This window comes from Uloborus diversus, chromosome 9 (assembly GCF_026930045.1).
Source record: "Uloborus diversus isolate 005 chromosome 9, Udiv.v.3.1, whole genome shotgun sequence".
NCBI classification, from domain to species: Eukaryota; Metazoa; Arthropoda; class Arachnida; order Araneae; family Uloboridae; genus Uloborus; species Uloborus diversus.
In genome coordinates, this window is record NC_072739.1 from 84,770,218 (window position 1) to 84,785,515 (window position 15,298).

The 15,298-nt window shown below is 31.0% G+C and overlaps 1 protein-coding gene across 1 annotated transcript in view; it reads right to left on the bottom strand.

Annotated features, from left to right (window-relative positions):
* The window catches only part of LOC129230355 (disintegrin and metalloproteinase domain-containing protein 11-like), a 255,163-nt gene that overhangs the window by 31,047 nt on the left and 208,818 nt on the right, over positions 1-15,298 (bottom strand). The window contains 10 exon segments of the mRNA XM_054864752.1: positions 234-327; positions 1,561-1,642; positions 2,117-2,283; positions 3,457-3,528; positions 5,765-5,824; positions 5,909-5,979; positions 10,643-10,703; positions 12,043-12,106; positions 12,845-12,927; positions 13,259-13,328. Coding sequence (XP_054720727.1) covers positions 234-327; positions 1,561-1,642; positions 2,117-2,283; positions 3,457-3,528; positions 5,765-5,824; positions 5,909-5,979; positions 10,643-10,703; positions 12,043-12,106; positions 12,845-12,927; positions 13,259-13,328 — 824 coding nt within the window.

The window sequence follows — 15,298 nt, forward strand, 5'->3', positions numbered from 1 at the left end:
TATTATGGTAGCCACACTTAGACATTTTTTTTGGACCTGATAATATATAAAAGAACATAAAAAAATCCAATTTCTATATTAATCAAAAATACAATTCTGAAAAAAAATCTAATATTGCATTTCAAAGATGTAGAGCAAAAATAAAATTAATTTTTTGCAAACTAAAATTTTACATTCTAAAATCAATATTTCAAGAAATGATTTTACAAATTTTGAAGCTTGGCGTAACTTACTTCCATTATAATGATCGTGACTCATCCCTATATTGTGCCCTAGTATATGAGTCATTGTACTTGCAACCAAGTGAGGCTCATAAATGCTAGAATCCTAAATAAATGTAAATAAATTAAATTAATATTTAAATTTTATCACAGATTTAGAAAAAATCAATTCATTAAAATAAAACATAGATAACTGTTTCATTAAAGGATTGCTGGACTTCACATCTGAATTAGTTATGATACTGTGATTAAAATAAAAAGGGCTACAATAGAACAAACTGGTGTGAAAATACATATGATGCAGGAAGCAAATTCACTATAATTTTTAAATTGATTTACTGTACTCTAAATTTATCACATTTATATTAAAAAAAGCTTAATAAGTGCTATTGGGTGCTTAGTTAAAAAAAACTTTATAGATCATAACATATGGCAGCTGTACTCAGAGGCGTGAACAGAAATTTTGGAGCCCCTCACAAATGACTTTTACGACTGTTTATCCCTACATCCTTAAATATATTTCACCCCTCATTAAAAAACTTTTGGGACCCCTTCAGGCTTAAGCCCGGGCCAACAAGTGTCCCTTCTCCCCCTTTGTACACATCCCTGGCTATACTGTCTCATTGCAGTTGATTGAAGTTATTTTTGTAAAATTACACCTTTTATCTAATTTTATATGAAAACTAAATGTGAGTTCACCTTAAAAAATAACAATATCTAAACATGCTTACATGAAAAAAGGAAATAGCATTGCATATTTCCAAAAGTGGCTGAAAAAGTTGAATTTCAAGGACATTTCTAAATTATTAGAAAACATGTACAGTAAAACCTGTAAAGTTGACCACCCTTGTAAGTTGACCGCTTTTTTCAGGCACGGAATTAGCTCTTATCATATAAATCTACCTCTGTAAGTTGACCACCTGTTTAAGTTGACTACTAAAGTAGTGCACCGGTTTCACTGTAGTACAACAATCCTTGTTGTGTGCAAATGGAAAGTAATAGTAAAAAAAAATAAGTAATAAAAAATAATAGTAATAATTTAAAAATATTAATGAAGTGTTTCAAAAAGGGATTTTAAATCAAAGAAATCCATGAAAAATCAAAAATATTATGGAATGCAAACACCAATACGAGCATAGACACAATGCTCTGGGCCCAGCTAGGCTGGTCATAGTCAATTTTATCAATTCCCAACAAAACTAAAGAGCTCTCTTGAAACTAGTTTCCCCCGTAGAAAGTAAAAGCTACTTCTAAATAACAACTTCAAGTTTAAAACTAAAAATTGGAAAGCTCTTGGAAATTGGTATGAAAGCTAAATGTAAGAGACAATTTTACTCACTTCGCTTACTCCTACTGCTTTAGCAGTACATATGCTATCAGGAACTGCCATTCCCACTTCGTCCCCACGAAATTTTCTACCACTGGAAATTAGATGAAAATGTTAGTTTTTGCAATAAAATGTAAACGTTTAAAGTTTCTCATTAATTAACATTCACAAATAATTAAAATCAATAACTACTAATGCTTATGTAAATAATAAGTCTGTTTATAAAACAATGCTAACTGTTTCTGTATAGAAAAATAGGCAATACATATTGTTTACATTTAGATAAATATTTAAAAAAAGGATAATAAGTCAAAGAGTCATAATTGTAGTTGGTTTCATATCTTGACAAAAAATGAATTTATTAGCTAAGACATACATTACTTCACAGAAGCGAAACCTAACAGTTATAACTTTAGACAAGAAAGCTGTTTATTGAAAATTCTTCTAATGAAGAGATTGACATGCATTTCATTTTAAATTTTGTTAACCTTACCCTCAAGAATAATTTTTTTACTAATTAATGTTTCTAGTTAAAAATAAATTAAAAACACAAAAAAAAAATACTTACGTTAACAAATGAGTAGCATCTTTAGCAACTTTATACAATTTGCGAGAAGCATATTCTATAAAGTTAAGTAATGTTTGTCGGACATCATAGCTGAAATCCATCTGATCGCCATGAGCCCAAGTTTCTACATAAACAACAGATACTCGAGTGTTTACAGTACGAAAATACTGAAAAGAAACAATTATAAAGTTAATGCTACTAAGATTACAAGTTTGATCCATAATAATACACTTTAGGCACATTTATTTTTAATTTAAAAGAAAGAAAAAAACACCACATTAGAATAATAGTAATTTCCAACATGTAGAAACGTGGCCCCAAATTAACTAATACCTATTTTACGGCAATCGACAAGACACATTTTTAGAAGTAGATTAGTTGAAATTTGAATTTTAAAATATATTTTTCATTCTGGTTAAAAAAATTAAGTAATAAAAGAACAAATGTTTTGGGGGCATCCTTTAATGATACAGTAAACTTCTGATTATCCACGGAATAGAGTAGCAGGGTATAACCATGGATAAGTGAAAACTGCAGATAATCCGAATAATAGATAAGAAACGAAACTAATGTATATAATAGCTAAGAAATATGAACACCCACACATACGTTTAGTTAAACGATAACATTGAATGTAAAAAATATATGCAAAAGCTAAAAACGAACAATAACACAGTTATAAGTTTAAAACACATTTAATGACTATAATATTAGTACATTACAAAAAAGTCGGTTAGTTGTAAGTCATCACCATTAAAAAAAACATGTGTAAAGACCCGCGAATAATCCGACCACCGATAATCGGGAGTTGACTGTACTTAATCTGGTTTGACTAAAACTTAAATAAAGTTTTCTTAATTTGTATACAGTACTCCAGATTAAAAAAAAAATTGTAGTTACATATTTTTGCTGTATTGAATCAAAACTGTTCAAAGCAAACATGATTCAAATAAGCAATAGTAACTGTAGTTAAATTTTGTCTGTAAGGTTTTTCTTTTATTAAAAGAAACACAATAAAAAATTCAAAAGCCAAAAAAAAAAGGAAGATTTACTCCTCTTGATGCCAAGTTAAATATTAATAATTTTTAAAAAATGTAAAAAATAAAAACTAGTAAAAGATAGGTAAAATTTGCTGATAACTTATCATACGCAAAAAATCTCTGAATATTCTTATCAATGTTACATGCCAACTATTGTTTCCATTCTTGTTCTAAAAAATCAAGAGAAGTTTATACAGAAAAATAAAAAAACACCCAATTGCAATTTGCAAAAATATTTTTAGAAAAAGAAATTCACCTACTTGATGGTGAAGACAAAAGAAAAAAAAAATGTTGCCTTACCATATCAACACAGTTGACAATTTGGATGGCATCATTGACAACCTCATTCCTGCTGGCATTTCGGTTGTCAAACTGAAAATCAAAAAGAATAATAATGAGTACAGGAAATCTTTACTAATAAGAAAGCTGAAAGTCTCTCTGTCTGTTAGGATCTCTGTGACGCGCATAGCGCCTAGACCATTTAGCTGATTTTCATGAAATTTGGCACGGAATTTGTTTATAGCATGGGAGTGTGCACCTCAAAGCGATTTTTCGAAAATTCGATGTTGTTCTTTTTATATTCCAATTTTAAGGAAATTTTCCTGAGGAAATTATAACAACGTGGATGAATAAATTACGGAATTATCATAACATGGAACCCTAACATGGGCAAGCAAATGAATATAGCCAATTGGCGAGAAATTCATCATCCATTATTTGTTAATATACAGGCAAACCAAATGACCTTTTAATTTTCTACTACGGGCAAAGCTGTGCGGGTACCACTAGTAATTAAAAAAACAAAAAAGAAAACTATGATAAACTAGTACGAGGTAGTTTAAGATTTCAATCAAGATTTCAAATGCAGTAAATTAAGCAGTTTAAGAATAAGGATGCTGCATATTTCAGATGACAATCTTAAAATAAAAAAAGCATAACTTAGAATTTGTAGAAATCAAACACATAAATTCTTTTGGTAAAATTCAGGCTCTTATTTGGTTTGTAAAAAATTACACAAGTTTGTATAATTTTATTTCTCATATAAATACTACTAGAATACATAACAGCAGGTTGTAAAAAAAAAAAAAAAAAAGGTTGAACAACGTTTGCAGTAATAACAAACACAATCCTTTAAATACATAGAAAATTATTTTCATATAAGCTTGCACAGTGAATTTGTTAAATTTTCTAAAGTGTTCTGTTTCTTAATTTGAAAAATTATGTGACAAAAATTTAAATTAAAATCTTTAGGCTCTGGTTCATCGTTTCTACTAAGTGCTCTTACTCAGCCCATTCACTTTTTCCTTTATCACACAATCAATATTTCCACTTAACTAAACTTCAATTAACAAAGGTGACCACATTTTTTTTCTTCTTTGGAAAACACAAGACAATTTTTTCTATTCTTTCTTTATTTTTTCCCACTCTATTATGTATTATTATCAGTTATCACAAACCCAATACATGCATGAACAAACAGAGCATGCTTCCAGTGTCATATTAAACAAATTTTAAGTTGTATTGTGTATTTTAGTGTAAATTTTATCTATTTCTGATTTATTAATTCTTAATTATTATTTCAAAACTGTTTTACTACTTAAAATACCTTTCTTGTTTTACATTGAGATGTTTATATTGGACGACAAAGAACAAATTTCATAGTTTTTGCTATTGCACCGTACTATGCTGGAAAAAAGACAGCATTTTATTTTTATTTTTTATTGAAAAGAATAATCAGTTTTCAATAAGAGGGTTGAAAAGTAAAGTATTGGGCAACTACGGATTTTTTTAAATCTTCTTCTTAGTCAAATCAAAAAACTACTTCGTAGATCGTCAAAAACTAAAATTGTTTTAAGAGTAGAAAGAGCATTCACAGTAACTCAAAATTCATTTAAAAACTACAAAGCTAATTATGAAATTGGTGCATTTGAAAATATCCTCAGCACAATTCTATTTTAGAAAAGTTGCAAAAAGTTTTAGTCTTAAAATGTATTAAATACATAATTTGGTGCAAAAGAAATGCCTCAGTAATCCAGTGCAAAAATCGATCAGGATCTTGTAGTTGCTGCCTTCAGAAATGAAAAGGTGAGGTGTTTCTTGAGACATTGTTCAACATCCACAGAATTGCCTTACATAAATTAGTGGAGTATACTTACATGAATTTTTCTCCTTTTTCAACACACAAAATTGTGAGATAGCATAATTGAAAGTAATTCAAAAAAGCAAAAAGACAAAAAAAAAGAAAAAAATGACCATGAAATGAGCTTGGCCATAGGATACAAAACAAAACAAACAATATAGAATTAGTATTCTTCTTTTTGTTCGTCAGCTATAAAACGATCGAGAAATCTGTATGAAAGATTTTAAGCAAAATATTATTTTTTAATTACGTAAAATTTTGTAAATGTGTTGAAAATTTGCCATTTATTTCAGGGAAAATTTTACAAGTTTTTTACTTCTTAATTACTTTGGATGAATTAAAATTCAATAGCACATAATATACTCAGATGGTGATTAAAGCTGTAAAAATCATCCATGGGCCCCCGATAATCAACCCAGTTTTTGTACGTGATATCTAAGTGGAAATGATATTTAAAGTAATTCTTACCATAGCTTGATCAAGAACTAAGGCCAATTCTATAAATTTATTAACTTGCCTAACATCTTTCTGAAAAACGAAAAGTCTTGATTAGGTTTGATTCTATTCAATATAGAGTTATGTTCAATGAAGATAAACTTACTACTAACTCACTTTATAGCGCGTGGTCGTAGGAGGTCTTCTACGAAACATTTTAAAACCCCATTCATGCATTCCAGTATTACCTTAAGTGAAGGAAAAGACAAATATCTCAGAACTAAGAAAGTAATTTCTAGACATAAAAAGCAAGGTGTTTTAGGAACATATCGATTTTAAAAAAGGACATAGACACAAAGGTGATTTAAAGATGACTAAAATAGATTTATACACAAAAAAAAAAAAAAGAAAAAAAAAGCCAGGTAGCAGAAACAGTGCAACACTGTGACAGGTGTTACAGAAACGTGAGGAAGTCTGCAGACCACTTCATAGCTGGGGGAGAAAAAAAACCTAACACAAAGTTATTCAAATCTCATGCTAACCTGGAAATTAGAAAAAATTACTACTTTAGTAGGGTTGTGGGCACTTCACTTGGAACAGTTTCTTGGAAGAGACTGTAGCAAGGGGGTAGATAGCTTTAAGAGGGCCATTGATCTTCACTGGGGACCAATAAACTGACTAAGTCCAGCCTAGCAAGGCCCACCCGAGTAGCATCAACTCATCGGCCGATCATCGAAATCCGATCAAACTTTGATCGGCCGATGATCGGTCGATGATCGGATTCCGATGAGTTTTCATCGGAAATTGCTCCAATATGTCTCATCGGCAATAGTAGAATCCGATCATCGGAATTCGATGAATTTTTCTCCCTATACCGATGAGATTTGGAGCAATATACGAGCAGTGCTGTTCCGAGGCGATGAATTTTGGATGAAAATACGATGAGTTTGGAGCAATATACGAGCAATGCTGTTCCGAGCGATGAATTTTGGATGAAAATACGATAAGATTTGGAGCAATATACGAGCAGTGCTGTTCCGAGGCGATGAATTTTGGATGAAAATACGATGAGTTTGGAGCAATATACGAGCAATGCTGTTCCGAGCGATGAATTTTGGATGAAAATACGATGAGATTTGGAGCAATATACGAGCAGTGCTGTTTCGAGGCGATGAATTTAGGATGAAAATACGATGAGAAGTAGTAACAACTGCGATATCGGGAGAAGTAGAAGGAAAAAAAATTAACAGTGGGAAGGGGGTCCGCCATCTTGTATGATCACGTGACCCTTCCGCCATCTTGAAAACTTTCAGGAGGGGTATTTTTGGATGATGTTATTTGGGACAATTATTTTATATGTTTTATTTTTTTTAATAACTTGTTTATTTAATTTCTAATTAAACAACTTTTGACGAACGTGATTCATTAGCTCAAACGAAGTCGCTTTAGCCGGGAATCGAACCCTAGACCTCTGGAATACGAGATTCATATGCTAACCACTGGACAAGTTCATATGCTAACCACTGGACACTCTTTCCTAGGAGGAAAATAATGCATTAAATGGAAAATCATTTGTGGCGCCATCTATCGGGTGACAAGGCCATGACAGATTTCTGAACAAAAAAGTGAGAACTTTATTCAGTGAATATACTTGTGGCGCCAGCTAGTGAAGAGTCGGAGTCGATCATTTTGCCCGCAAACCGAGTAGGAGTCGGTAATTTTGGGAGTCAAATTGAACGGAGTGGAATTGTTTTGGAGATAGAGAGAAATCATTCAAGAGTCGGAATCTCATTTTGTTCGCAATTCCAGTGAGGTAATCGGGGTTGGAATCGTGGAGTTAAAGTTGAATTGATTTTGCAGCAAATCGGAGTAAACCCTTTCAAAATCCAGGAGTCGGATTCGGAGTCAAAGTCTCAGTCATTTTTCCTCCGATTTTCAACCCTGAATGTTGATCCGTACAGCCTTACGTTTGATCAATGACACTATCAATTGTCGGATATTCGAATAATAAAATTTATCCTATTTTAACAGTTGGGAGATTTCCAAAAATTTTAGATTGAGAAAATTTTTATCGGAAAATTTAAACAACCTACTTTTTTAAGATGAAATGTAACTCGGCAAATTTTCATCGGAAAATTTGATCGATAAGATCTCTTTTTCCGATGAAATGCAGCTCGGCAAATTTTCATCGGAAAATTTGATCGTTACGATTTCGTTTTTCGATGAAATTTCGCTCGGAAAATTTTCATTGGAAAATTTTATCGTTACGATCTCTTTTTCCGATGAAATGCAGCTTGGCAAATTTTCATCAGAAAATTTGATCGTTACGATCTCTTTTTCCGATGAAATGCAGCTCGGCAAATTTTCATCGGAAAATTTGATCGTTACGATATCATCTTCCGATGAAATGTAGCTCGGCAAATTTTCATCGGAAAATTTGATCGTAAGGATATAGTTTTCCGATAAAAAACAGCTCATCGAAAACAGTTCTCGGATTCTGATCGCAACGATATCAGCGTGCATTACACGATGAGTTTAGGAGGAGTCGATGATCGACCGAGCAAAATCCGATGAGTTGATGCTACCTGGGCAGGGCCTGTTGCTAGCCGTTACATTTGTTTTTATATTTTTAAAAAATAAAACATATTCACTCTTAGAATCCTAAGGTAACAGACAATTGCAGTTACATCTTATTTTTATGTCTGTCTCAATACTGATTTATATTTTACAATTACAGTAATGATGGCTTATCTTTCAGACTATTTTTTGATTTTTAATCAGTGTCACAGACTGTTAAAAAATATTCTGGAAGGATTAATCACACTAAAATTGCAATTAACAAGGTAACATTTGTTTTTCACAGAAAAAAGCTCAATAGAATTTTGATAGACGAAAAAATACTAACTTGGTCCTTAAAAATCAGCTTTGAACATAATGTTCTAAACAGCGTAAAAAAGAAATTTAAAACAATATAGCAAGCAGTAACAAGACTGAGACTAAATTTTTTGTCATCAAAATAATTTTACACTGGATAGTCAGATAAGTAGTGTTTAATTGAGTAAGATGCTTTCTCATAAAAAAAGTCATCATATGGAATAGAGATCTCAAAAAATATATTTTGGAAAGGAATACTGAAATACAGTTCTCTATCAACTACAGTTTGATTGCACTGGTTGATAAAAATGGAAAACATTTTAAGAAAGCTTACATTGAATTTAAGAGTAGAAATGAAATTTAAATTTTAAATCAACAAAGAGAATAAATGCTGAAGAATTATTGAAAATAACATATTAAACACTTAAAAAGGAACTGCATTCAAAAAACTTTGGTAACACAAAGAATTCAATTCTTAATTGAATGCTTTTTAAATACTTATCAGACATTAATAATATCAGTTTGTTGGACTTAAACAGCAATTTTCACCCTTTTTGGCTAGGCTGATCATTTAGCCAGAGAGGCAGCGATACTTCCCTACTAATGTAGGCAGCTGCCAGAGCAGCGATTATCAACTGGTTATCCGGCAGAGCAGCACCGATCCACAGAAATATTTGACTGGTATTAAGAGGTTTTTGCTTGTTCAGGCCAAAAATTTTTCTTTCTCAAAAAAAGAAGACACCATGATAATAAAAAGCAAGTATCCTATACGACATCCTTTTCTTGAATTTTGTGACTAATTTTTGTACTTTTCTCTGACTTTTCAGCAATGTTTATTATTTATGTATAATTACTACAATATTTTTTGTAACATTTCTTTCTCACCAAGTAAGTTTTATTTATGTATTTGTTAATTCATTTATTATTATTATTATATTCTCTAAAAAAAAATCCAGTCGTTTGCAAATTTGTTTCACAAGTAATTATCGGTCTAATACACATAACTAATTAAATACACATTAGTTAGAGGTTTGGCATATAATTCCAGCCAGGGCTGGCACATGTACTTGATAAGTTTTTGAATATTAGGTTGTAACTTGAAGAAAGTGCACCTCAGATTATTTTCAATACCTTCCTCGATGTTTTAACATCATGTATGCTATAGAGTTTAGACGGGCTCTGCCCGGGCCCGACAGCCCGAGCCCTAGAAACGAAAATAGGTTTCGGGCTCAGACTCAAGCTAAGAATCGTCAATCTCCAAACAAATTCAAAGTAAATAAACATTTTCCTACTGTGAGAAAATGAAAGGAACATTTAAATAAGTTCTATCAATGAGAAATTTAAACAAAAAAAAAAAGTTAACGCTTATTTATAATGTGTTTTTTTGCGATTACTATTGCAATATGTCGTACAGTAATGCATTTGAAGTGAAGCATTTTGAGAAAATTTAGAAACTTTTGTTAATGAAGAACATTTGACATAACATTTTTCATTAACAGAGAGATCATGTCAGACTGTAGAAGGCTTGGTTCTTGTTACAAGAATTTTTTCCTCGGGTTCAGCAGGCTCGGATTTTTGTCCGAGACAATATCACCCGGACTTGGTTACAAATTTTCAGGCTCGGGCGGGCCCGGACTCTCAAAAATGAGCCCAAACTCATCTCTAGTATGCTAGTGCTAAAAATCCAGATTTACAGAGATATATGAATGAAAAATGTACTAATAACCTCAAAGAAGGAGATAATGCTAAAAATATTTAGATGTGATCACAAAATTGTAGAAACAAACTGGTTAATTATACTTTTTATCATTAAAAATAAAATAAATGATGCCTCTCTTGAAAATTTTCTGTGTCAACCTAGGGAGGTGTTCCCCCAGGTAGAGAACCAGGCGATTTGAACATTCAATATTTTACAAATGAAAAGGATTTCACACAGAAGAGAGATCAATACAGAATAAATTATTTCATATGAAGAAGTGTTTGATTATTTAGAAACTTCATAAAAGAAAGATTGTTTGCATAAATTTAAATACATACCACAAGTGTGCTTTTCTTTTGTTTCAGAAAAATATCGATAAATAACGTGTGGATGCTTTTTCTGCAAAAAGAATGAACAAAACTTAATAGCTTTTCAATAATTTGAAAATATTTATACCAAATAAGTTGTAGATGTCAATTTATTTGGTTTAAATATTTCCCCATTGATATTAGCTTTAAAACACTTCAAGAAGGGTTATACATACATGAAAGTTTTGTAAATAATTCAAATGAAATTTTTTTTTAGCAATCACAGCCTTTAATTATTACTGAATTTTAATCTATAAAAACAACAGCAGCACTGACAGCTGAAAAAGAGAACTTCAAAATATATCCTGAATGATGAAATAACATTTATCCACAACATTTTTTTTTATGCTTATGGGGCACTCCAGAACCCAAGCTGCATTATGACTCCAGTACGCTGCAACTCCATGTAGTTATTAGTTATCCAAAGTAGCGGCAGTGGACTACTTAACTTGCCTCAGAGAAAAGAGTGAGAGAAAAACACATGTGCGGCAGAGTTTGAAGCAGAATTCACTTGGAGCTTGCATGGTGTTGTCGGTGCTTGGTGTTCATTCGACAGCAAGCTTTTGGAAATGTTTCGTTTTAACTTTTTAGTTTTAATAGCCTTATCAATAATTAATGTTTTCTTGAAAGATAAGCTTACTTATCCTTAAGCTTATAGCTAAGGAGGGTTATATGGGCTTCAATTAAACCCTTACAGCAAGGGGGTGGCCACCCCCTAAAAGCAGGGGCGCACCCCCTCTAAATTACACAAAGATGCCCTCCAAAGAAGAGCCCATCCAAAAATACCCCTCAAAACAACCCCCCAAAAATTCCAATGGCGCAGGGCCATGAACCCTTGTAGGTAGGCACCCCTGCTTACTGTCTTTAAAAAGGAGATGATTTTTACGATTACATGTTTTATAGTACCCGGTTCAGAATTTTTTTTTTTTTTTTGCGTAATTTTATAGCCAGATAAATTGTCATTATTTCTCCCACACAAAGCATTATTAGATGTCACCTGGTTCAATGATTATGTGAAGAAACCAGAATAATAACCAGTAAAAAACAGCAGTTTAATTTTCAACATAATCTAACTTTGAAAAAGTAATAGTATTTTTTAGTTGTAGATTCCAAATGTAACCAATTTTACAAATTATGGCATGAAATACTGTGGATAAATTTAATTTTTTGCACTGTATGAAAATGTCCCCCCCCCTGGGGTCTCCCCCCCCCCCGACCCCTACGTTTTAATTAAATACAAGTACTATTTTTCTAACATGTAATGACAAGTTTACTTTAAATGTTATATAAAATCATAAAAGTCAACATTTCAAATTACTAATGGAAAATAAATATGAATGTTTCTTAAGGAAAAAACTGATAAAACTTACTGATTGATCTCCCCCATAAAATGGATGAATTACAAATGTATCATTTCCAACATGAAGAATACCACTGAAAATATTAAAAGAGAAATTCTACATTGAAAGGCAAAAGACATCAATACAATAACTAAAATCATGTAATATAAGAGTTGTTGGTGAAAGCATACATTATAATGAATACTGAAAAAAATAAATCCTATGAAACATTTTCTTAGTTGAAATTGTTGTGTTACATACAATACAATAATTATTACGAAACTGGTTTTAGATAGCCGTTCACTCAAAAATGAGAGTAAAATTTAATTTGATTGAGTGAAAAATTATTTTTTTCTGACTGCAATGCAAAAGGGAACTACATCTCAATTTATTTATATACAGAGAAGACTCGTTACAACAAACTTCAAAAGACCTAAAATTTTACTCTTTGTAAGAAGAATTTTGTTGTAATGGAATTCAAGCAATGTAATGGCAATTATATTCGGACTGAAAATTTGTTTCGCTGAAACAGATATTTTTTTGCATCAGTATTTGTTGCAACAGGATTTTTCTGTATTATGAATTTACTTTAAACTCAAATAAAAAATCTGTACATCTCTGATTCCCGTTGTAAATGTAATACAAAATAAAAACATTATTGGTCTCATTTTTACAATGTAACAAATCGTAGAACTAATTCTAAAAATGTAGAAAAAATATTCCGTTCAAAACCCAACCCTGATTCTCCTGCATATAAAAACTTTCTTTTCCTCACAGTTCAGTTCTTAAATAAACAAAAGAATAAAACAAAATAATAAACTTTTAAACTTACCTAACCCCATTACAGGTACGAAAGGCAGCAATGGCTCCTGGATAATCTCTTGTTGTGCCATGATAATAGCAATGCTCTATTTCCTATATTACGAAAATAACTATTAATAGTTTAGTTCACTTCAACTGAAGAACTTTAATAAACGGTTTTGAGAAAATACAAAATACAATAAAAGTATGAACATAGTATACTATGCATTGTAGATTTTTATAATACACACAGTAATTACTTTAAAGTTGTGTGTTTTACTGATCATGGTGTTATACAGATCATATCACAAATGTTTTTAAAAGATAAAAAAATACATAATGGAAATACAGAAAAAAAGTAAATTTTTTATTAATATGATTATTAATAAATTTATCTAATGTAGTATTCTGGAATATTTTCAAAAACTATCAGACAAGTGATTACCTGAGTAGAAATTTGTTGAGCCCCTTCAGGAAGGAAATGTTTTTGTATTAAATTTGGTGCGAGTAAATGCCTGAAAAACACAATTGAAGCAGAAAAAATTAAGTAAAAATACTCTACTAAGATGTTATAGCACAGCATACGGTACATAAGCATTTTTGAGAACAATAAATATCGGTGATAGATAAAATTATGCATAGAATTAACTTCTCATTTTCAAAAATCTTTGTCTTCAAGATCCACAAGAAAATATGCACATACAGCTGGCTCTCTGTTTATTGACTTTCAAGGGACCACAAAATTTCGTCCTTAAGTAGAAAGCGTCGTTAATTAGAATGCTGTTAACACTATAGTGGACCATCTGGGACCGTAAAAAGCCGTCTTTAAATAGAGAAAGTCGTTAAATAGAGCGTCGTTAAACAGAGAGGCTACTGTAATTATTAACTTGAATGGTGAAGAAGGACTATGAATGATACTATTATTATACATATAAATTCTGAATCAATGAGAATTTTTTTTACGAAATGTATCCCGGTTTTAGAAAATTCATTGTGAATAGTTATTTTGATTCACTTTCATTTTATAATAGTCAATAATATGTGAACTGAAGTACAGCCAAATCGAAACAAAGTGCTGTTTCAGATTTTAGAATTCTGCTGATTTCATGTCATTTATTTGCTTAAATATTCTGAAATGTAATTGAAAACTGCAAGATTTCCCAGAAAACTACATACATGCAAAGTGTTAAACTTAGTCTGTTAAATTTTTCTCAACAAGCAAGTTTTTGGATGGCTTAATGCATTATTTTTTAAAACAATTTAACAGTATTCTATTGCTTGTTTAGGGTTTTTGCTGCAAAAATATTTTTGATGCTGCTGCTCCAGATGCATCCACACTAATGCTCCAATACCACAAATTGATAACAAGAACAGTAAATTGGAAACATTAAGAAAAAGTAATAACTATCATGAGACAAAAATAAATGAAATAAAAAAAAAATTATAAGTTTGTGCAATTATTAAATCACATCATTAATATTTAATAAAAAATCAAATTGAAAATTCAATTCTTCACAACAGAAATGAATCCAATCTATGTTGACATTTTAAGATCGAACATTATTGGTAGGGTGCATTTCTGCTCAACATTCAAAAATAAAGAACATTAAAAGAACGTTTCAGATGAACAAAAGCAATAAAACATGTTCCTATGATACAAGGGGGAAAAAAACCTTTCTTAATGCAAAAAAATGAACTAATAGATGAAACTACATCTGACTCATTTTGATGAAATGAGAAGACTTGATTAAGGAGATCAACCCATACACCTGGCATTTTCCTCTACAACGCTTGAAAAGAAAAAAAAAACGCTTAGTCATCTAGACATTTTCCTGATTAAGTTCAACCCTTTCTTAAAACTAAAGAAATAAATGCTTATACATTTGGAATAGTTTTATATTGTTTGACTGTCAATTTACTTTTATTATTACAAACTTTCATCAGAGCAAAAGCTCTCAAAAAGCAGGAAACAGCGAATTCTTGAATCACAAAATTTTCATACAATTCATAGCGTGGAAATAAGATCTCTTTCGAAAACAAATGAATTTAACTGGGATAATAAAGATAAAAAGAAGATTTATTGATATTAATCGAGAATGAAAGCATTAATGAACAAAACTCATAACTGCTAAAGCAAAACCTTTTACGAAATTCGCGATCACCAATGTGAAGCCTTTTCATACTGGGTACGGAAAAAGGCATATTTTTGATCATAAATATGTTTATTACTACATTTCATTTTCCATTAATTTTAAGCATTCATTTTCAAAGCGCCCGGGAAAAGTCAACAATATTTTTCTGAAAGTAGGGTGCTGACTTATACCCAGATTTTTTTCTCCATAAAAGCAGTGGGGTTGATGATTTGTATGTAAAATTTATACATGATTTATATAAATATAGAAAGAACTCGAGCAAGAAACAATATAAAACATTTCATGCAACTTAATTAAAAAGCTTTTCAGAGAGAGAACAAAAAAGAAAGAAA